Source organism: Grampus griseus (genome assembly GCF_964374135.1).
Source record: "Grampus griseus genome assembly, chromosome: 1".
Classification (NCBI taxonomy): Eukaryota; Metazoa; Chordata; class Mammalia; order Artiodactyla; family Delphinidae; genus Grampus; species Grampus griseus.
In genome coordinates this window covers 5,138,514-5,162,825 of record NC_139017.1, presented here as the reverse complement: position 1 = coordinate 5,162,825, position 24,312 = coordinate 5,138,514, and the positions used below count along the sequence as shown (strand labels likewise).

The 24,312-nt window shown below is 39.7% G+C and overlaps 1 protein-coding gene across 1 annotated transcript in view; it reads left to right on the top strand.

Moving 5' to 3' along the window:
* CRB1 (crumbs cell polarity complex component 1) overlaps positions 1–24,312 on the top strand; it is a gene marked incomplete at its 5' end in the record, with an annotated part of 267,244 nt that overhangs the window by 142,000 nt on the left and 100,932 nt on the right. Inside the window, 3 exons of the mRNA XM_082647382.1 lie at positions 2,836–3,031; positions 5,632–5,771; positions 11,166–11,348. Of these exons, the coding sequence (XP_082503508.1) occupies positions 2,836–3,031; positions 5,632–5,771; positions 11,166–11,348 (519 nt within the window). The remainder of the gene's footprint in view (positions 1–2,835; positions 3,032–5,631; positions 5,772–11,165; positions 11,349–24,312) is intronic.

Below are 24,312 nucleotides of genomic sequence, written 5' to 3'. Positions count from 1 at the left end.
AATTTCTATTGCTACCTAGAGTTATAATGACATGGCGCCATACATAGTAACACTAGTCATAAAAAGAATGTTTCCAGAGAGACTGGACCACACTGTGTAGGTATGTTTTTGAAGGTCAATTAACTGTCTATACTTAATGGCTGCATGCATGTAACAGTAAACATCCAAATGAAAACTGAAAGTCATAGTTAGTTTTCCAGATGTTTTACCTATGAAGCCAAGCATCTGGAAATACAAAAACATCTGGATGACTGACTGTACTTATCACTTTTCACCCAGCCATTTTGGCATCATGCAGACGTAGACCAAATCACTTTTTTTTTCCATATCAGTAGCAGTGAAAAGCTGCAGTAAGAATCACATTGCTAAGTAATATTAAGAGTAATACAGGGCTTCCCTGGTGGCGCAGTGGTTGAGAGTCTGCCTGCCGATGCAGGGGACACGGGTTCGTGCCCCGGTCCGGGAAGATCCCACATGCCGCGGAACGGCTGTGCCCGTGAGCCATGGCCGCTGAGCCTGCGTGTCTGGAGCCTCTTGCTCCGCAACGGGAGAGGCCACAACAGTGAGAGGCCCGCGTACCGCAAAAAAAAAAAAAAAAAAAGAGTAATGCAAACAAATCAAATAAATCTAAAGTAAATAGTTGTTTGAACTGAAATTGTATTTAAGTTATTGAAACACGTTCTTATACATGCATCAGGATCACTTTAAAGCTAAAGCATTTGAGCGACATTGTTATAAATGGAGCTGCAGTATTTAAAATAATGGTTTATAATGTATTTCTTAAGCATTAGGAAATAACCTGGGTGTATAACAGATGAATGTATGAATTTTATTTGAATTATGAAATAAAATTTAGGAAAGTGTTAACAAGTTTTAAACCACTGGTTTGGCTTTATATGTTAATAGTTTTCAACAAATACAGATGACTAAAATACCAAAGGACATAATCCGAAGGTGTTATGGAGAGGTGGGTTGACCAGGAGGAGACAGGAATGGCAGAGACACTGTCATTTACTAACTATGGGACACAGGCAAGTCAGTGCACCTTAAATGTGTTGGGATGGAATAAAAGAACACATGTGACATCACCTCACCCTGCATGTGCACATTGTAGCTGTGTGATAAGTGCCAGTTACCGTCTGCACAGAGAGCGCCACAGGAGCCCACAGGGATGGATCATTTTGGGGTGAGCAGAGTTCTCTCTTAGTCCTGATCGATCAGTGTCATTTTAACGGAGTGCTAACACATTATAGTTTCAGTTGCTACATGTGTTTAAAAATAATTATATAAAACTTAAAAAAAATGTATCATTTTTATCTTTCATATATTCTTAGAAAGTATTTAAAAAAGAGGTTTCTGTTATTTTATTATTTTACATGGCAGAAAAAAAGATACGAAAACATTGCTGAAAAGCTGTTTCAGAGACAGAATGAGAACACAGGTCTCCACCGGACGGTTCAGTGCTCTTTCTCTTGACCTTTCTGATACCAATGAAAACAGATACGGAAAATCTCATTCACAGACTGGGTGAGAAATAACCTCAAATGGCAGGCCATTTACCTGCAACAAATACTATTCCACAACTTTCCATCTTTAGTGACATAAAATTTAAGTTCTTTTTCCTCTCAGAAAACAATCAAATTTACTATGCTGGCGTCTCTTTTCACTTCCGCATTTGTAGAATCTAGTCACAGTTGTAAATGGCAGGTGGTGTTAGAATATCCTATTGTATTTTCTATCAGGAAAGAGGGCACAGTATCAATCAAACTACTAAAAACCTCTGAGTTATTTGAAAACTCCTCAATATCATTTTAATAATTTATTACCCTGGGTCATAGGCACAGGAATAAAGATTGACAAATATAGGTAGCCCCCCTTCTGTGTCTTTTAAAACCTATGGGAAAATTTGATTGTGTATCTGATACTGTTTTGGCAGATTCAGTAGTTTGCTATCTCAGTGTGACCATTTTTGTAAATCTTAAACTTGGTTTGCTTAGAAAATAATCTTCACCTACTATTTGGGCAAGGGGGTAAATACAGATTTTTTTTAAATGTAATGTTACCTTAAAATGAAGTAGCTTCTAATAATACCACTAATTACAACGAGTTTAAGTCAAATTGATATTCTATTTAAAAGCAGCATTTTACAGCACTATAGAAAATGTAAATATTTCTGTGCAAAAGGGGCACTTAAGGAAAGAATTGCACATCATATTTGTACAATAAATTTTGTGGAAAGAACAAGTACTTTTTTTTTCTCTAGCAAACAGTATACACCAGGTACTATCATAAACATTTTAGAACACACTGTAATTGTAATAATTATCCTATGGGGTAATTACAACTATTGGTCCCATTTTTCAGGTGAAGAAACTGAGGTAAGGAAAGGTTAAGGAACTTTCCCAAGGTCACACAGCTAAAAGAGGCTGTGCCAAGATCCCAACCCAGGCCATTTGGCTTTGGAGTCTGAGCTTTTACCCACTGTTCAATATGACTCCTATTAAAAATAATCTAAAGACATTGGCCGGTCCCCTTCAGGCTTCCAACAGAAGTACAGTAAACAATTACGTTGTCCTAAGAATGATTTGTGTCCTTGGACCAAAAAGCCACGAGCTGTTGTATGCAATAATTCTTTGTAAGTGACAGCTGCTCTGCTTTGTGAACGTCCCACGAGCATGCCAGAAAGTTAATATCAATTACAATTAAGGAGGAGAATTATTTGGGGCAACATCACGTTTCACAAGAGCCTTGCTAAATAAAGCATTGCCAAAGAGCGAAGATATTAACGCTTTGCTAAAACTTTGCCTTTCTTTTCTGTGCCAACTTTTTTAAAAGGTGTAAACTGTGAATTGGAAGTTGATGAATGTCGGTCCCAGCCCTGCCTCAGTGGTGCAACCTGTCAGGATGCTGTGGAGGCCCATTTCTGTGACTGTGCCCCTGGCTTCCTGGGTGCTGGCTGTGAGCTCAGCACTGATGAGTGTGCCAGTGGGCCGTGTCTCCATGGAGGGCTGTGCGTGGATGGAGCCAACAGGTACATTTTCTCCTACATTTGGGTCATTGGCTTGGAGCGAACTCACTGACCAGAAGCTATTGCACCAGTCATTCTGGTGAATTTGGAGATCTCACATCCTTGGCTTAAAATGTGCAGATTGCTTTTTATACTTTAAATATAAAAAAGTTGTGACATTCACATTTTATTAAAATAATGCAACCTTTGGACGCCATCTGTCTCAAGAGGGAGCATTTTCTAAGTCATTCTTTTAATAGTTTTGAACTGGTTCTGTTACAGAAAAGCGCCAGCCTTCCAAATCCATGAAACAAATGGAATCTACCTTCCGTATCTTTTGCAGATGCAAAAACAAAGCTAGAGATTATTCTATATGTGAATATAAGATTGTATTTATAAAATAACAAGCATATAAATCAAGTGGTGAAAAATAAATCCTTTAGGAATTTTATATAAACAGTGTTGGAAAGGGTGTTGATATTAAATTAATTATATCTTGAATTTCTAGGTGTTTGGAGAATTGAGTGAATACTTTGAAGACAGCAGAATGATGAGAAGTAGCCATGTAATTCTGTTCCAAATTAGAGTCTATCATTGGCTTTTCAGTAAAAACAAAAATAAAACAATAAATTACACCTTAATATGATGCATATAATAAATTTGGGTAATGGTAGTTGAATTCATATAAATATTTTTGAAAGAACTTTCTAATACTTATTTAAACCACAAGCATCGAGTTATTAAACACTTAAGTTTTAACAGCATTAAAATTTAATATTGCCTTGACAGATCCTTCAGCGACTCAGTGGACGGCAAGATGGGCACTAAAGCTCCCGCTTTACAATAAGGAGTCTAAAGTTCAGGGAAGTTAGGTGACCCCCCCATCCCCCCACAAATTCACACAGTTAATTCTTTGAAAAAGGAGGCCTAGAATTGAACTTTCCTTTATTTAATAAATAAGATAATGTATCCCAAATCTGAATTTTAAAGTGAATCAGACTCAAAAGGGCAGCAATAAAAGGCACGTGTGCTTCATATATACCCAGGAAAATAATGCGATTTTAAATAGAGCAAAGTGGTAGAACATTTTTTTTTTGTAAACTATAACCATTCTCCACGTCTTGCCTGTGACTTTCAGTTACACCCAAATGATTCTCCAGTGGCATGAATCCTCAGGCCCGGAGACAGGTAACTGGGCAACACATAGATCAGAAAGGCAGTTTCCACACAAGCGCTCCAGACAAAAGGAGGATGCTCTCCCAGCCATGCTTCACTGTTTCCAGAAAGCATCAGAACAGAAGGCACACAACGCTTGTAATGTCTATGGAAATGCAAACAGAGCAAGGCTGAACCTGCCAGCTTTCCTCTCTTCACCTGAATGCGTGCCATGAATAATTTTTCTATTGTATCCACATCTCTCTTATGACCTAATTTTTGAGATCATTGCAAGGTCAGCAATTACAGCCTGACTTTATTTTCCCACAGCAAAAAATTAACACATTTGCTATGAGGAGCGTGGGAAAGTCAGAAACTGTACCCCATGAAAGGTTCTTGCAGACAAAGGAAGATTCAAATGGAGACTGATTTCGTGACTTGAGGTCCACTAGCCAGCCGTGACCACAGGGCTCTTGTCTCCAATGTCTTACACATAGTAGATTTGTAGTAGGTATTTTTAATCAAGTAAATGGAATAGTGAATAGAGGATTTCTAGCTAGCAAAATTATGTGTAAAAATTATAGTCACTTATATTTGCTAATATTTAAGTTTCCTTAGTGAAATCTTAATATCTGTGTTGGTGGTAAATAGACACACAGCCGTGGTGAACAGGACTGTTACTCTTTATACAATACTAGGTATCCCTCCCCCCAGACACTCATTTTATCTAAACTGAGTGTGCAAGCCCATGTTTTTGTGATACTAGATCCTCGAGGAGAGACCGTCTAAATTGAAAGCCTATTATGATAAAGTGAACAGTTCTCCCCAACAGATTTGTATTTTAGGTCTGTCAGATAATCCCACTTAATCAGTGAATGATTACAAATAGCAAGACTAAAATATTCTTGTACTCTGAAAATAAGAAAACATAAGTCAAAATTTATATAATGAGAATTTTTCCTATTTTTTTCATAATTTATTGTTTCATTTTTCATAAGGGACTTCTTTTCTGGGCTCTCTATATAAAAAAGTGCCTTGATGATATAAATCAGTCTCTACTGCTTCACAATATTAACAACTTTATTTGGTACTATTCAGTAGTTTTATTCAGTATTTTCTGCCCTTTGGCATGCCGTGTCCATTCTTTATATGCACATTTAATTACGCCAACAACTCTGTCACAAAGGTACTATTACCTTCAATTTATGGGTGAGGAAATTGAAGTATACAATCATGGTTTCCAAATAATTTTGATTGAAAACTGTACTGTGAAATTTTAAAGATAAAAAGCTATTAATATGGAAGCACATAATGCTTTCAGGCTTATAGAGATGATTCCTCAAGGTTTTTGATAAGTATTAAAACCATGCCATGGGTCTGGGGTTGATGGACAAGTGAAGAGACAGGATAACAATATTTGATCTTAATATGACCAAGAGTTGATGTGACAATTTCATTTTACTCTCCAGGTACAGCTGTAACTGCATGGGTAGTGGATTCACAGGGACACATTGTGAGACCTTGATGCCTCCATGTTGGTCAGAACCCTGTCACAATAATGCTACATGTGAGGACAGTGCTGACAATTACACTTGTCACTGCTGGCCTGGTAAGTGACAAAATATCTTCCACCATGTTTTTTTTGTTTGTTTTTTTTGTTTTTTTTTTTTGCTTAGAATAGAAACAAATCGCTTATAGCAAATAGAAACTAAAAATTCTTCTTTCTAAAGGTTTAAAACCAACTCTTTCTTCTAGTTATCATTGTTTAATTTAATTGTATTCTTCAGTGCTCAAACATCTACTGCTACACTATACATTGTCTGAAGTAGGTTACCAAGCTGCCCAATCATCAGAATCTTCTGGAAGAAACACAGAGGAAAAAAAGTCAGTAGAAGGGTCGATTTCAGCATGGTCTTTGTGGAGTAAACTTCACTGGAAGATGCTTCCTTTTCCTCCAAGATGTTTTCCTTGACACCTAGAATATATTAAAACCCATGAAACACTATTAAAATCCTAAGTGCTTGTATTACAATTCATGGAGTCAGTGCGATCATAATGGTCCCCATAAAGGGTGTAGGATGGTATTCCAGAAATGGGTGTATTCTCCTAGCCTTTTATAATGTAAAAGACAATACAAGTTACACAACACATAAACCATAACTAAAAATTACACTTAAAAGGTAATTAGACTTGAGTGTAGAGGTGATAGCAGAATCAGGAGGAAACAGTATGTAATACTTGAATCAACAGGCCACCCATAAATATTGATGTTAATTTTGGCAATGAACCTGCTTGACATATTTTAACCTAATTCTTACTAGGATTTTATTGCTAGAAATGAAAGAGCATTTTATCTCTCTTCTTTCTTTCTTTCTTTCTTTTTTTTTTTTTTTTGCGGTAAGCGGGCCTCTCACTGTTGTGGCCTCTCCCGTTGCGGAGCACAGGCTCCGGACGTGCAGGCTCAGCGGCCATGGCTCACGGGCCCAGCCGCTCCGCGGCATGTGGGATCCTCCCAGACCGGGGCACGAACCCACGTCCCCTGCATCGGCAGGCGGACTCTCAACCACTGCGCCACCAGGGAAGCCCCTCTCTTCTTTCTTGATCCATTGGAAAACACTGATAAATTTATGATTATTTAAAATCTAGCTGTTGCAAGCTTGCTGGTCATCTGCCCCCTCCTCCCCACTCACATTACTGTCTGAGGAAAGGATGACCCTGTGGCCGGGGAGGAGGCATGGAGACCAGGGTCAGTCCTGTCAGTAGCAGCTTCTGATGGAAAGACATCTCATTGCCTGAGGCACGTGTAACACGCTTTGGTTAAATGCATTTTGTAGGTAAAAACAACGCAAACATAAAAGTATAAAAGGAAGTTTGGAATTCTTCTGTGGCTCAGAAATCTATGTATCTCATGTGTCTCCCCACTTCCAGATAACGAATAGGGTATATTTTTATCCTTTGGTCATTGGCTCTGGTCAGTAGGAAACAGTATGTAACACTTGAATCAACAGGCCCCCTGTAATACTGAATTTTTTCCAAAACATGTTATTCCACATTCTTGTCATCAACCGACACTCAACACTCAATCAACACTCTGGGCAGGACCTCAGTCCCTAAGCAGGGCATGGAGCAGACAGCTTGGGAGCAGGACAAGTCCACCATTTGTTAACCAAGTAAACTAGGGTGAGTTACTTCTTAATTCTTAAATTTCTCATCCGCAAATGAAGGATAAACAAAAAAACTACTTGTAGTGGTGTTGTGAGGGGTAAAATTATAAAAATAGAGCCTGGCACATATTAGGTACTCAAAGAAAAGGCAACTATGTATTACTACACACCAAGCTCTACACCAGGAGGTGGAAATTGTGTATGAGAGGTGGTTTCTGTGCCTTAAAGGCTTTGTAATGGAGCCAGGCAGTTAAGAGGAGCTGCCTAAAAAAAGACCAGTATGTTGCACAGCAAAGCCAGTCCTGGTCTTTTTGTAGGCAGCTCCTCTTAACTGCCTGGGTCCAATACAAAGCCTTTAGGGCACAGAAACTAACATGGTATTGTGAAGCAATTATACTCCAATAACAATTTATTTTAAAAAAAAAGACCAGCATGTGTTCCATACATTCAATCCACATGGATTTCAGTGCCATGATTCCTCATATGAGGAATCTGGCAATCAGAAAGACATGGCTCCTCCTTCCAAGGAGCTTAAATTCCATCTGGGATACAGTGTGAAAAAAATGTGTACAGTACAATTTTGTGTACAATAAGAAGCTCTAATAAATTCTGTAAAAGGGATTAAGGAGAGAAGAAGTTCAGGGGTGGCTTGACCAAGGAGGCACCATTTTAGAAAACTTGAAAGGTCACTAAGCATATCCCAGAATTGTACCCACCAGCTGTGTGACTTTGGCCATGTTACCACTCTGAGCCTCAGTGCCCTCATCGATAGAGAAAGCAGAGATGATGATGATAATATCCACCTCATAGTGTTGTTGTGGAGACAATTCCAGCAATATAGAAGGAGCTCCCAGCTCAGCCTAGACCATAGGGAGCACTCGATAAATGTCAACTAGATACTAAGATTAGGAGATTGGCCATTCTAGACCCTATGGCCAGCACGTAGCAGCTCATTACTTATTTAAGGATAGAAGAGAGGAAGAGAAAGAAGAGGGAAAGAAGAAAGGGCAGCAGGCACACGTGGAAGAGAGCATGTCTAATTGTGGAACTTGGAGTGGTTGCTTAAAATGCTGGACTACACAGGGCTGAGGGTGGAGAGATGGGGCTGGGGAGCAAGATGTGACTGAAGCTGGGTCATAATGCTGTTTGTGTACCCTGCAAACTACAGGGCAGAGAAGTGACAGAATCTGACCTGTTAATTTAAAAAGAGCTCTCTGGCACTTTAGTGGAAGGTGATTGAGAGAGATAAGGCTAAAGGCAGGGAATCTGGTGTGAGTTCTGCAATAGTTTAAATAAGAGATAAGCCAAATGGCCGGAACAAAGACCATAGTGGTGAGGGTGGAGATGAGGGGATTGATGGCCATGAGAGCACTTTAGGAGGTAGAGATGATGTGGGGATTGAGAAAGGGACACCGATTTAGGACAGTTCTACTTCTGAGTTTCTTGGGTCGCTGGATGGACGGTGATTTTGCCTAAAGAGAAAACTCAGAATGTCTTTGTACCCAATTCTCACAGTTATATAGAAAGAGAAGATTTAATGCTACAAGCTACTCCGTATCTAAGAAAAGGAGACAATTCCTTTGGATCACGAGACCACTGCCACTGAGCACGATGGCAAGAATCCACTGCTGGAATTGCCCAGGGTCCTCATTTCAAGAGTAATTAATTACAAGAAGGGTTAGTCACTTTAAATGCCTATCTTGAAAGTTTTCCTGTTACCCAGAAAAGATTGGGTTTGTTTTTTTAAAAAAAACATAATTTAAGAACCCTGGGGTCTTGACTCAGCATCATATTGTTTCTTTGTACAGAGTTTTACAGGAAAACTTGTTAAATCTATTCAATGTAGCCTTGATTGGAGGAATCTATTTATATACATGGTTAAAGGGTACAGCACAGCCCCACAGGGCCCCAGTGGTGGGGACAGGACTGGTAAGACTATAAATCAGAACCTTCCTAATGTTCAGGATAAGAATAAGACAATGCATGAGCCGGAAAGCCAGAAAGGACTTATGAAGGTTCTAAATTACTTCCTAACCTGGCCTGTGTGTGAGTCTTCAAACTTAGAATGAGAAGAAAATTGAAAATAGTCAGAACTTTCGTTAGTAAATCGACTATAGCACAAGTTTTTATAATGGCTTTGTGACAACCATTATTTAGTGAATATTTGTAGATCCGTAAGTATGAAATAGAAGCACTTAAAAAGTAGACATTCAGGCATAAAAGACTGAGGGTTCTGGGGGAGGGTCACTACCAAGGATTGTGGGACCTTGATCTGACATGTGCTTTTAGTTTCCTTTTTGACTCTTAAGTTTCTTCTTCAGACCGATGACAAAGACCCCAGGGGTCAAATGTGACAAAAGTATTATATTGTTGAGCAACAGAATTTATGTTGTGCTTACGATCTGACATAGGTCCCCATTCAGGTTTTTATTAAAATTACAAAATAAGCGATTACATCATATTCTCATTATTTGCTTATTACGAGTTCATCAATTCTCTAGTTTATCTGCAAAGCTAGGATTATCATCTAAATTGTTGATTAGAACTATCTGAATCTCATTCAGACATTGATTGAAGGCCTACTACTCAGGTGTTGCTCTGTCCTGGAGTGGAGAATAAAAAAACAGTCCCTGCTTTTGTGAAGCTTACAGTCTGTTGAGGGAGAAAGCTATCAAATACATCAACAAATGAAAGCTATATATGTAAATAAATTTTAAAAGATAACTATAAATGTAAGTACATAATATCAATCATTGTAAGACAATGAAAGGAAAGAATTGGGTATATGAGAGAAAAAAGGATCTTACTTAGATCTGACCATGAGGAAAAGAGAACGTAATAAGAGATGGAGCCTGAAAGCTTAGAGTTATCCAAGCACAGTCTTGGAGAAGGGTTTTCTGGAGAGGGAACAATGTTATGAAGGCCCTGGGGTAGAAAACATTCTAGGGACAGGAATGCAGAGATGGGATTAGGGCCAGATAATAAAGGGCCGGTCAGCTTAAGGATTTTAAATTTTATTCTGTGTGAAGAGGGAAGCCATTGAATGGTTTTAAAGTAAAGAAATACCATGATTTGATTTATAACTTTTACAACTCTGGGTTGTAAATTTAACGTGGATAGACCGTGCAAGGGAGTTCAAAAAGCAAGTTGCAGAAGTATGCGTGCAGTACAATTCCAGTTATGTTAACACACACACAATAAATATATACATATATAGTTTTAACAGGGCATATGTATGTAAAACCAGAGGAATAGTTCTGATAGGGACTTTTTTTATATTTAATATTAAAATGTTTTATAAAGTACTAAATCATTCATGTTTTATTGTTTTTATTCTTGTCCCTAACAAAATGACCCAGCTAAATCCATTCAAATACAAATCACTATTTTATTGTCTCACTGAGTGTTAAGAAGCAACCATTTACCTTTACTTTGAGTTTTAAGAGAAGAATTTAGGGTTGGCTATGTAGATCCTGCTGACTTTACAGCTATTCTCTGGAAAAATATATCATTTTTTTTCCTTGCTTAACATTCAAACAATTGGAATATTTGAGGAACTGGAGTCTAGTTAAAATGTCCAGGTTAGATCAAGGTTATCCAGAAGTTCCTTGTTCATCCAATCTTTATTAAAAGCATTGATCGATATTATAGGAGTGACTCCATTGTTACTATTACTCATGTTCGTGGAAGCCTCCCTTACCAGATCCCTTGCCAGCTCCTTGAGGGAGGGCCAGCACCTTGTTAACTGGTGCCAGCACAGTGGCCAGCCTCCGGTCAGGCACATACTCTATGGTTGAGGGGCTTTGACTCAGCAGTTTCTCTGAACGTTTATCCTGCAGGATACACGGGGGCCCAGTGTGAGACCGACATCGATGAATGCAGTAGTAGCCCCTGCCAGTCTGATGGGGAATGCGTGGAGCTGTCTTCAGGGGAAGGGCATGGGCGTCTTGCCCAGCTGCTGTCTCTATCCGGCCACCCCGAAGCCTCAGGTTACATCTGCATCTGTCCACCTGGACTCACAGGTGAGGCCCAGGGCTGGGGAGATGCCTTGACTTTCTAGCGTTCGATGGCAGATCACGCATTCAACCAAATTGTGGATGAGCAGTGAGATCTGTGCCATATAACCTCTGTTGCTGTGGTGCAAAGGGTCCCCCTTGTGGGCCTGAAAAATACCTCATGTCACATATCCTAATTCCTCAGATCATGAGGAAAATGTTAAAAATAGGGATAGAAGAGGTGTACGAAAGGGGAAATACCTGTATACATTATCCTGGGAATTAGAAGCTGACTCAAATTCTTCACCTTATAAACAGAAAATGTTGGAATTTTTATGTCATTATATTTTATAATGATGTTACATTTTATGTTATTCAAATTTGCTTAAATAAGTTAACGTACTTATATTTACACAGAAAAATTATCTAGTCTCAAGTAATCAACTATTCTATAGCTAAAGTTTTTCCCTATATCAAGTTTAAATGACTCTAACTTGTTCTACAGCATTCTTACTCTAAAACACAGAGGAAATGTGCACGTTTGTTTTCCAATGAACAGTTGTGTTTGTGTCTGCTCCCATTTCTGAAAATTTTCAGAAGTTTGGAGACAGTCCCGTATTTGGTAATGAGTAGCAACTTACCTGCAATTGCATGGATACCACTGAGAAAACTAATTACAACCTAGATTTCTATCTTATTCTTTTCTCAATAGATCCAGTGATATCTGAGGAAAATATTTCAGCTGCTATCGGGGATTTCTGAGAAAAGAAAATAAGGAATAAGAAAAATGGGGGAGGGGATCTATTTATTTGATGGCAGTGTTTGCTGTAAGGTTGCTGTAGAAGATTTCCTTATTCACTGTCCCCTCTACGAAAAACACACAGGGGAAAAGCCTCTCTAGTGTCAACATCAGTATAAGTATTGTTTTTCCTGAATAGCTTCTAGCTTGCATGCTTTTTCCCTTAGTAAATGTGTGCAAACAAATCTTGATAAATGAAAAAAAGCATGAAATAAATCTTGTAGTACATCACATTTCCCAACAATGTAAGATACCAGAAATCTTATAGGTAAAAGTGGGTTCTACAAGCATATATGTTTTTCTGGAATATATTTCTGTATTTACCCTACCTCTGAGATTACTTAAATTTCCTGTTTCTGTTTCTTACATTTGCCTTTTTTTTTTCTTATTTTTTCTGAATTGTTTGATCCTGGTATAGTGTAAGTATTTTTGTCAGCTACTTTAAATCCCTCTTGGAACAAGATAAGGGAGTTCTAAAATTTTTTATTGGGTTTAGGGTTATAAAGAAGAGATTCTATCAAAGTCAGAGGCCATTGCTAACGTTGCCTTATCAGATAAAAGAATATGGTTGACCAAAGAATCTGCAGATCCAAACAGGAGAGGCAGTGAAATGTTCCAGGGAAGTGTGTTGGCCTTAATTTCTGAAGAGCAGCCAAGAATGACTATATGAGTTAAGAAGTCCTGGGCTGCCCCAAGTATGGCTTAATGAAATTGCTTATTTTCCACTCGTGTGAATTCCAAAAATGGGTTCTCATAATCAATTGTCCTTCAAATAGTGATTCAGGGTCACAGGTTCCTCTCTTTTTTTTCCATCTTCAAAACGTGGTTTCCAAGTTTACCATGCTCTATTGCAACAAGCAACTGGTGAAGGAAAGACAATGGAGTGTGGCATCTAGAAAGTTTTTTATGGCCCTAAAAGTGGTGACTATGTCTTCTACTCACATACCATTGGTCAAATTTAGTTTTAGGACCACATTTAACTGCAGCAGAGACTGGGAAATCTAGTTTTGTGGTGTACCTAAAATAAAAAGAAAATGGGCTTCATGAAGAGTTATCCACTTTGTCTTCTCATTCTTTTGACATTTTCTTTGGCAAAGCAGAAGTTTTAAATTTTAGTGATGTTTATCAATTATTCCTTTCATGGATCATGCCTTCAGTGCTGTATCTAAAAAGTCAACTTACCCAAGGTTACCTATCAAGAGGTTTTCTCCCATGTTATCTTCTAGGTGTTTTGTAGGTGTTTCTTTTTGTATTTAGGTCTGTGACCCCTTTTGTGTTAATTTTTGTGAAGGGAGTAAGGTCTGTTTCTAGTTTCATTTTTCTGCTTGTGGCCACCACCGTTTATTGAAAAGACTGTCTTTGTTCCACTGAATTGCCTCTGCTCCTTTGTCAATGATCAGTTGTCTATATTTACATGAATCTGTTTCTGGGTTCTCTATTCTGTTCTATTTATCTATTTGTCTGTTCTTTTGCCTGTACCACACTGTCTTGATTACTGTCTTGAAGTCTTGAAGTTGGGTAGTGTCAGTCCTCCAACTGTGTTCTCCTTCAATATTGTGTTGGCTATTCTGGGCCTTTTGCCTCTCCATATAAACTTTAGGATCAGTTTGTTGATATCTATGTAACAACTTGCTGGGATTTTGGTTGAGATCTCATTGGGAAAAACTGACACCTTGACAATATTGAGTCTTCCTATCCATGAACGTGGGATATCTCTCCATTTATTTAGTTCTTTGATATCTTTCACCAGGGCTTTGTACTTTTACTCATATCAATCTTATACATATTTTGTTAGATTTATACCTAAGTATTTCATTTTGGGGGTGCCAATGTAAATGGTGTTGTGTTGTTAATTTCAAATTCTACTTGTTCATTGCTGTTATGTAGAAAAGCAATTGACTTTTGTATATTATACTAACCTTGTACTCTGCAACCTTGCTATAATCATTTATTAGTTCCAGGAGATTTTTTGTCAATTCTCTCATATTTTCTACATAAATAATCATGTTCCTGCCTTTTAAAAAAATTAACATTTGCATGGTATGCCTTTTTCCATCCTTATACTTTCAACTTACTTATTGAACTTGAAGTGAGTTGCTTCTAAATGGCATATTAAAAAGCATATTATTGGGTCATGCTTTTTCAAAATTATGCTGTCAATCTCTGCCTTTTAATTGATATATTTAGACCATTTACCTTGAAGTAATTATTGATTTATTAGGGATGAACTCTGCCATTTTATTATGTTTTCTGTTTGATTTCTTTGTTTCTCTTTTCTTATCTTTCTGTGGGTTACTTGATCATTTTTTTAGGATTTCATCTTGATTTATTTATAGTATTTTCAGCTGTATTGTGTAGTTTTCATAGTGGTTGTTCTGGATATTACAATATACACATGTAATTTATCATAGCCTATTGGTATTAACATGTTACAATTTTGGGTGAAGTGGAGGAAAACTTTATTTCCACTTAGGTCCCTTTGTCTTCCCCACTTTAAAATATCATTGTTTTGAGGATAAGATGGTATTATAATTCCTATTTTAATCATTACATATGATTTAGAAAACTCATGCAGAGAAGAGTGTTCTATTATATTTACCTGCCCTCTCCATTGTTCTTCCTTTCTGCCTTTTGCCTCAAGATTCTTATTCTACTGTTTACATTCTGTTTAAAGAACTTCCTTTAGCCTTTCTTTAAGAGTAGGTATGCTGGGACTTCCCTGGCAATCCAATGGTTAAGACTTCACCTTCCAATGCAGGGGGTGCAGTTTCAATCCCTGGTTGGGAGCTAAGATCCCACATGCCTCAGGGCCAAAAAACCAAGATATACAGCAGAAGCAACATTGTAACAAATTCAATAAAGACTTTAAAAATAGTCTACATCAAAAAAAAAAATCTTAAAAAAAAAAAAAGAATAGATGTGCTAGTGACAATTCTTTTGGTTTTCCTTTATCTGAGAAAGTCTTTATTGCCCATTTGTTCCTGAAGTGTAGTTTGTTGAATATAGAATTCATGGTTGACAGTTCTTTTCTTTCAGCATTTGAAAAATTCTACATCACTTCCTTCTGCACTCCATGGTTTCAAATGAGAAATCTGCTATCATTGAAATTGGCAGCTTTTCTCTGGCTACTTGTAGAGAAAAAGTGTGGTAGTGATAACACCTTCAACTCTGTCTTTAGTTTTCGGAATTTTATTTATGATGTGTCTTGGTGTCAATTTATTTGGGTTTTTCCTATTTGGAATTCACTCAGCTTTTCAAATCTGTGGATTTATGTCTTTTGCCAAATTTAGGATCTCTTTAGCCAAGTTTTTCTTTGAATGCTCTTTCAGCCCTACTCTTTTTCTTCTCCTGCAACTCTGATAATATAAGTTTTGTGTCTTTTGCTATTTTCCCACAGATTCCTGAGGTTCTGTTCATTTGTTTTTCTCTCCTTTGTTTAGAACGGGTAAATTCTATTGATCTGTCTTCAAATTCACTAATTTTATTCTCTTTCTCTTTCATCTCCTCTCTACTATTGTACCCATCCAGAGAATTGATTATTTCTCCTATTTTATTTTCCAGTTTTATAATTTCCATTTTTTGTAGCATCTAATTCCTTGCTGATAATTTCTATTTTTCCTTTCATTTCTATTTTTCCTTTTATCTACCTTTCCTTTTTATCTCAAGAGAATTTGTAATTGCTTATTAAATCATTTTATGATGGTTACTTTAAATCTTTGTCAGATAATTCTAAAATCTGATCCCGCTCAGGTTGAGTTGATGACATCAGTTCATTTTCTTTTCTCACTCAAGTTGTGGTTTTCCTGATTCTTGGTATGATGGGTGACTTTTCAGTCGTATCCAGGACATTTTGGATATTATGCTAGGAAACTGTTAGTCTTATTTGAATTTTTAAAATTTTAGCGGGCAGTCACCTTTTTATTTTGGGCAAACAGGTCATAGCCCACTTTTGTGGGCTATATAGGTCCAATAATCAGGTAGATTTCAGAATTGTGGCAGTGTTAGTTTAGTCTGCTTGGTATATCTGGTGCCACCAGGGCTCTCACTGATCTCTGCTGAGGATATAAATGACACAGTTTACTTTTTTGCAAGCTATACATATGTGCAGTTCTATCACTTGTTATATTAAAATAAATTTCCATCATGATGAAAAATATAATTCTGAATAATACATTTAATGACAGAGCTCCATTCAAAGAAACCATTAGAGTTGTTAAATATAGCTACAAACATTTCCATTTTTTTAATTATAATTAAGGATGTATTTGTTGCTCTTTACTACATGTACAGTTATGTTCCAAATTAAAAATGGTTTTGGTTGGATATTGAATGCAATTTTTTAGCTTTTTTATAATGTAAAAGTGAAATATACCAGAGTAGAAATTAACTGAGGGTCCCTGAAGACAGTACTCAGAGAGAGAGAGAAATAAAGAGAGCTTAAAGCCATGGAAAATGGGAAATAGTGAAAACATGGGTAAAAGGGGGCAGAGAATCCTAATGAGAGAAACCAAGCCCCTCTGAAGGGGGACCAGCTTTTACCAGGGTTTCTTCTGGGACTTTCAACAGGTAAGGCAAGTTGAGCCCACAGAAACCAGAAGTATTATTTGATAAGATGATTGAGAAAAGTCTGAAGATCCATTTAGGTATTTTAATGATCAGAACTGAAACTTGGAAACTCATGAGCCTAGATGCAATAATGGTTACTCTTCTCTAATAATCTCAAAATCATTAAAAAATATTCTTTGGCAAAATATCCTTACATACTGCCATAGCCAGTTTGTGCCTATAGCTGCAATGCTCAGCTTGAAATGAGAATGGCGCATAAACACTTGATTTAAAGTCTGTGCATTTACTTAAAACCCACATATTCACATAATTTTAATGGCAAACTAAATAATTCTATAATTGGAGAAGGCCTGTAGTTGAAAAACACTGTGCAGTCCAGTCCAAAGCTGTAAATTATCTTTATTTTGTATGACCATCCTTGACCGCTACTAGAAGGAATGTTGGCTGCTTCTTTCTATCATGTTTTAACTTTTCACTTTGGGGTACTGGACTCAGTTCTAGGGATATAATGATGAAAATACATGGTCTCTTCCCAAAGGAAAGTGAAAGAGCGGGAGGAAAAAGATGCACAAGAATACAAGACGGTATGATAACTGTCACAGTGAAGCCATAAAAAGGTACAGTCAGAGAAATCAGGAAAGAGGACCTATTGCTATTTTTGCCAGATAGAATTTAGTGGAAATTATGAGAATCCAAATGACTTGGTAGTTTTTTAATACAAATGATCATGTTGCTTCTAAAAATTAAGAAAGGATCTCATGACCTGTGTGCTTACCCTTGAAGCATCGTGTTCTAACCAAGTTAAATTGGAAACAATTGACTCATGTTTTTAATGTGAACATTTTGTTTCTGTTTATCAAAATGTGATAGTGATAATACCTTTAACAAGTTTCCCAACTGCTCGTAAGCCAAGTCCAATTTTCAGCTCTAACTTTCACTCACCAACTCCAATTAGCATTTACTCCAGCAAAGAGCAACACCATTGCTGGTCTCTGGAGTGCTTCCTTGTTGCCTCTGAGGTGGAGATTTTATTCTGCTTCACCCATCTGCTCTGTGCATGGGAAGAACTGAGCGGTGCAGCAGGGGATCCTGTGATGTCCTGGCTTCAAACCTTAGGCAGAAATAGAGGGGTTCTCAACAGTAAACACCCTGATGAGTGCCACCTGGCAAAGTGACTGTTCATGGGATCTCTCGTTCTCAGGTTCATCTGCCTCAAGCACAATGTTGTTAAAAATGAAGTGTTCACTTTTCCTTAAAAGTTAAATCCTGTCATTCTACCTAAATCCAACTAAAATAGGCACATAGGGCCGAACATGTGACATTGAAAGCTTCCTGTATTCGTGAAGCAATGAAGCAAGCATATGGGGCAGTCAGCATCTCCTGCCTACAGAGAAATCTTCCATAGAATTTGTTCATTTGTTGTTTTTGGCTCGCTGTTCTTAGAGATGCACTTTTTTCCTTACTTACAATTTCAAGTTTGAGAGTGTAGATCTTAAATAACTTGAACAGATATTAGATACACATATAAAGCTGTAACCCTCGAAGAGCCAACTTTGCTTCCATCCTTATTTACTTAATAGGGCATTTATTAATATTAATATTTTCAATAGATTAATCCAGTTCATTTACCTTTGCTTTTACGATGAATATTAACATCTATAAACGAAACTCTTTTTAGTACATATGAGCACATTCCTGCTTGTACTACTTTTGATTCTGCTCTCTTAGCTACAACAATTAAGAAAGGTGTGTCACCTCCTTATACATAGATTGATTTTGAAAATCATGTTCATTATGCTTACTACCTACTATCAAAAAAGATATTATATCTAATAGGGAAATTTAACAGTCAAGATTTGGAAGATCAAATGCAGATCAGATCCAGAGATGGACATGTCTGTGAGACCATCAGGACGGAGACAGGGAACAGCGGCTTCACGGGCTGTGGCTGCTTTATTAGGTTAGCATTATTTTGTTGACTTACCATCAAACAAGCTAAGGCAAAGCTCTCAAATGGATAATCAGCAGACAGATGTCAGTTCTCCACATCAAGGATTCTGGCCAACGTGTATTTGAAAGAGAAAACAGTTTTCTAAAGCTAAAGAATAAAACCACTGCAAATCCTTCACCAGGAAATTCATAATTAAATTCTCAATAATCCACATCGTCGTGCCACAGGCGCTGTCCTTGCAACTTGGATTCTGTTTTTGTGTGAGAGATGTGGGCCTCCACCATTTCTTAGACCTGTAAGGGAAGTACCATTCTCTAGTAATAGCCAGGGATTGTTAGAACAAGGACTTGAAACAGATGTTCAGAGAAGGGGTTGAAGATACTAGGAATTGTGCTTACAGGAGCCCACACGGCAAGCCTGCATATAACCAGGCCAGCTGCGTGTTTGCTGCTTGTGAGGATGGCCATCTGGAAACCCCATTCTGCTTCTTGCTGTTCAAGATCCCCCAGAGTTTCTTTAAGCATGCTAATCTTTAGAAAGAGCAACATTAGTGACCGCCAGCTGACCAAATCAAAGATTATGGCATTTACCAAAGTCCGCTGCTGGGATTGTTTATTCAGAACATTGTCTTCTGACATTAACACGGAAGACTCTTCAGAAACACCCTTCTCCCCCCGCCCCATCCGCCTCCCTGACCACCTCCACGTACACATTTGTCTGGAGCTTTACTCCAGCCCTGAGCAGCTCAGGTCCCAGGCCTCAGGAAAGCATCCAAAACCTTAGATCAACCAAATCTCTGACTAAAGGGTTGCATCTCTTTTTCCCATGAAAGGTTTTGTTATACCTGCTCTTGGTAAAAACCACCCCTCCTTCCGCAGTGGTCCTCTTCACCTCTTCCTAGTCAGCACTCAAGCAGCTATTCTTGAAAAGGCTGAAATCAGAGCTGACTGTAACTTCCTCTGAAGTCCGTCAGGAATGGTCTCACCGTGACTTACCAGTCAGCTTACCTCCATCACTCACAGATGTCCCAGCACCCCAGGTCTCTTCATTCCGGCCCATCAGGCCCTAGTCTCTGATGCCAAAATGCTCTGGCCATTGCCTAATTTCACCTGATTTCCCATCCTTTTCTGAACGTCCCACTCTATGCTAAAGATCTCAAAATTTATTATAAACTCAATTGTCACTCTCCTCAACCTCTTTTTCAAACATTTCTTTCACCTACGTGCTTTAGCTACAATCTAGCTATACTCTCAGGGTACTATTCTTCTGCAGCCCTCTCAAATGGCAGTTGTTTTTTATTCTTCTCCCAAATCCCATGTTCAGCTGGTCCCCAAAGTCAACTCAATGTCCTTTTCACTTTATTTCTACCTCTAAGCAACTGCTCCTCCCTCTTCATTCAAATCCCCAACTCATTTGGAAGCATATGTCTTCATATACGATGGCACGTACTGCTCCTCCTTATTACAATCCTCCTCCCACCCCCTGACACCTTCACTTTAGTCATTGAAGATTTTAGTATCTTACTTTCTTATCATTCTTGGAGACACCCATATGGAATATCCCTGCAAACCTTATTTCCCAGTCATTTGACCTCGTTATTTCCAAATGACTCTGACTGCCACCCGGCAACTTCTACCCACTTCTGTGGTCACAGTGTAGACCTTATTGTCACCAATAACTCACTAAAAACCTCATTTTCCATCGTTCTATTCTCTGACCATAACCTCCATTTCTCCAGTTCACTTACATGCCAACACTTTTTCATTGCACCTAGTCAGTTGTTCCAACCAATTTTTTATTCATTGCCTCACCCTCTGTCTCAGCTAAGACTTCAGTCTAATACTGCAACTATTTCCTTGCGTATAACCTCAGCTCCCCAGATCCTGTCTCTCTCCATTGTACTTACCTGGTAAAAGTACACATAAGATTAAACCTCACACTTCATCTTCTGCACACCTACAGATAATTTGAGTGCGGCTGGAGAAAAACTCACAACTCACACACTTAACTGATGAATATCACTTGATATTTATGACCACAAATTTCCAGGAGACTCCTAGCCCTTAGAGAACACTTCTTTTCGAGGTCTACTTCCCAAGATGACCTTTTTATACTTTCTCTTTCTTCAAACTTCCATTACCTCCTCCCTCTTTGTTACCCTCAGTTATCATCAGGTTTCTAATTTCACTCAGAGAAGAACCACCTCATATTCCGTCCACTAAATCTATTGGATCTGAGATTCGATTTTATCCTACTTACAAGTTCATAACTTAGTATGTTACTGCTTCATGGATGCTGGCAGAAGACATAAGGCTTTTGAGTAAGGAAAAAAAATCAAATATACTTCAATGAAATTTTTTAAAAGTCTGTGCCACCTCTTAGTGGTGCCAGCAGCCTTATCAGAGAATAAAGGCGTGTGGAATGTCCTTTGTTTATCTTGACTATCCGTCCATTGTTGGGGGCCTTTATAAGAAAAAAAAATGCTACTGTCAGATTGCAGAAGGCCTGGAAAGCTGAAAACTAGAGTCAGCTGATCAGAATGGAACAGCAACAACATAACCTGAAAATGTATCTCTAGTGACAAGGTGCCAATGGCAGTCCCCAGGGAGAGTCAGAGATCCACTAGTCGATTTTCTAAGAGGAGACAGGAAAATGCTTCTCTGTGGAATGTGACCTCCTTCACTGCTGGACTATTGGACCAACTGTGGCAGGAGTCAGAGCCTGGCACACAGTGGTCCTTCTAGATCACAGTCATGTCTTCCCTGATGGTTGACCTATTGTTTTGTCTGGTACAAGAATGGATCCAGGCAGTGATAGCAGTGATCTGGGTGGTTCAGGCTTGATGGGCATCTTGATTTAGCCTCATCAGACAATGGGCCCTTCCCCTGGTGATCCGTGTGACTGGACCAGACTGTCCGATGGGCATTTGAAATTTGCTTCCACAATTGAAGGCCCTGAAGAGGAGGATCTTTAACCGGCCAGCCTGTGGTCTTCCAAGTGGCAGATCATTAACTGTAGCCCAAGAACTAGTAAAAACATAAAATGCCTGGTCCATAGGACTGTTGTCTAAGGCAAGGAGGACCAGCTTTCCATTCAGGCCATTGTGCTGACCAGACCTTATCTCAATCAGCTTTCTGGAGTTGTTGGGGCATGGATGACCAATGCTTTCCCATGAACACCATCAGCCTTTAACTTGGTCTGATCAGGCCCAGGCATAAGAGGATCCTAATCTCTGTGGATGGAGGGCCCCATTGAGTAAGTGGTTATATTCAAGGTAGTTGAATGGGGAATAGTTTTTTTTTTCCCCAAAGGAATGGCTGCCACATTTTCATGTAAAACCAAAATGCTGCCAAGACCAAATCAGCCGTGATCTTGAATATATCATTCACGTTTGACCAACAAGGCCTGAAGGTCCTCTCCATATTTGCACTGAAGTCCAGGTTGACCATTCGAAAACGGGTCTGTCATGTCCGGGAGTTGCAGGTTGCCATGAATCAGGTGCAGTCAGTTGCAACAGAGATTAGTAGCTGCCTTTGTGTGTGTCTGTTTTCAGAGGGGTGTAATTGGATTAGACCAGGTATATTATACAGAGAAACAGCCTCTATCAATTCCCCAGCATCTAAAGCTCTGATACTCCTTTCTCCTCCTCAGATTCTACATTGTTTCTATTGCACCAGCCTGGAGGGGACAATACATGTGGCAAACCCTAAATGGGAGAAACCCCTCTGACACTTCTGGATTGGGGAAGTGCAGGCATAGAACCCATTATTTCCATTATATGTATGGATGTGGAAGCCACAGCTGTGCATCGATTCAGCCCAGGGTTCCCACCCATAAGGTCACTTTATCCTTTTCCTCTACCAGCCCCATCCAAACTCCATGCATTGAATTTGGATGTCATTTTTATCTCAGGAACACAGACTAAGGACTGTAACCCATGGTGACTTAGGAGATAAAGCAACAACCACCAAGAAACCCACACAGTCTCCCAGCTGGGAGTGCAGGAGTGCTAGGTGGGGGGAGGTTTGCCCTTGAGGAAGAGGGTGGAGGGTTGCCGGAAAGCTGTTCACCCAGTTTGGTCCTTACTCCAGGAATGGAGTCCAAGCGCCAGAGCTACTCCCTCCCCAGGGTCTCCTGATGTCTGGTGAGCCCCTGGGCTGGGAGGCCCCTTCGTTTCTGCCCTTTGCACGCCCTGCCCTCTGCCCTGTCAAAGGAGGCTCACCAGGCAAGAGCAGCTCCACCTCTTGGTGAGACAGTGACTCAAGGTCCTGTGTGGACAGGGATATTTGTCCTTAAAGCAGCTGAAGTCATGTTACAGGGGGAGGGAGGTACCAAGGGTCATGCAGGGAGACAGCAGGTCCACACCACACAGTACGTTTTTGCATCATTCAGTTTCAGTTTCATGTGACTGCTTGTGACTCATCCAAACCAATCTATAACATTTTGGTCTATGTGAGGTTCTGTACTGAATAGCAAGGTCCTCATTGTTGACAGAATCTATTTCAGCTTCCAGTTCTCCTTGACTCAGCAGCACACACCTGCTGCCACTCAGCTGGAGCTGTGGGGCTTGCTGCCTGTTGCCAGGACAGCATCCTTTCCTCCACCTGCCCAGGGAGATCTGGCAACCACCAGGGCATCATTTGGGGCTGCTTATTTTAATGCTACCCCCTGTTGCTCAATCTTAGGTAGGATGGTGCAGGTCCCCTGCTTTCCTGTCTCACCCATCACTTGGGGGAGAGGCCAGAGAGTCCTGCTCTGTCCCTGAACCCATCCTGAAAGGCCCTTGACATTCTTCTTCCAGAAAGCTGTGTCTCTGTCAGCATCTCATCTTTGTTGCCATAACTGTTGGGTCTGAGATTTAATTTTATCTTCCTTATAGCCAGTGAGTTAGCCTGTTGTTTCATCGATTCTGGCAGAAGACATAAACCTTAGGTTAGAGACAAAGGACTTTATTACTCACAGCACAGCAGGCAGCTTGAGCATTGAGTTCACATAGACTTTGCCAGCATGCAAGTCTTACACGGATGTGAGATGGGCTCAAATGGACGGGGTGCATGCAGTGAATGTGCATCACACAGGGGAGCAATCACTTGGGGAATCCACTGCTTTTATAGCAAGCAGCAAGCCAGTCTGACTTTTATCCCAAAGGGAGATGTAACCTCATCCCTCAAAGTTCCTTGCTGCAAAAACCAATGCTAAGTATTGGCCCAGGTAAAGAATGGTTAGGGTCTTGCATTCTCGGTACACCCATCAAGAATCTGCAGGGATGCTGAGTGCCAAGGGCAGACTGAGTCTCTACCACCTACTTATTTACCTGGGTCCTTGGGGGCACAGGAGGGAGGCCAGGGAGATCAGGAGAAGCAGGTGGGAGGGGCCCTCTAGGAGGAGCAGGAGAGGAGCGGAGGGTGATTGCCCCACCCACTCAGGCCCAGGGATCCGGCTGAGCTCCCAGGACAGTCCCCTGCCCTCCAAGGCCCCCCCTTCCTCTCCACTCCCCCCGGCCGCATTGGTCCTGGGGGCATAGGAGGGAGGCTGGGGAGATCAGGAGAGGCAGATGGGAGGGGCCCTCCCAGGCCCCAGACTGGAGGAGCAGGAGAGGAGAGGAGGGCGTTTACCCTGCCCACTCGAGCCCAGGAAGCCTGCTGGGCTCCCAGGTGAGGTACCCTGCCCTCTGA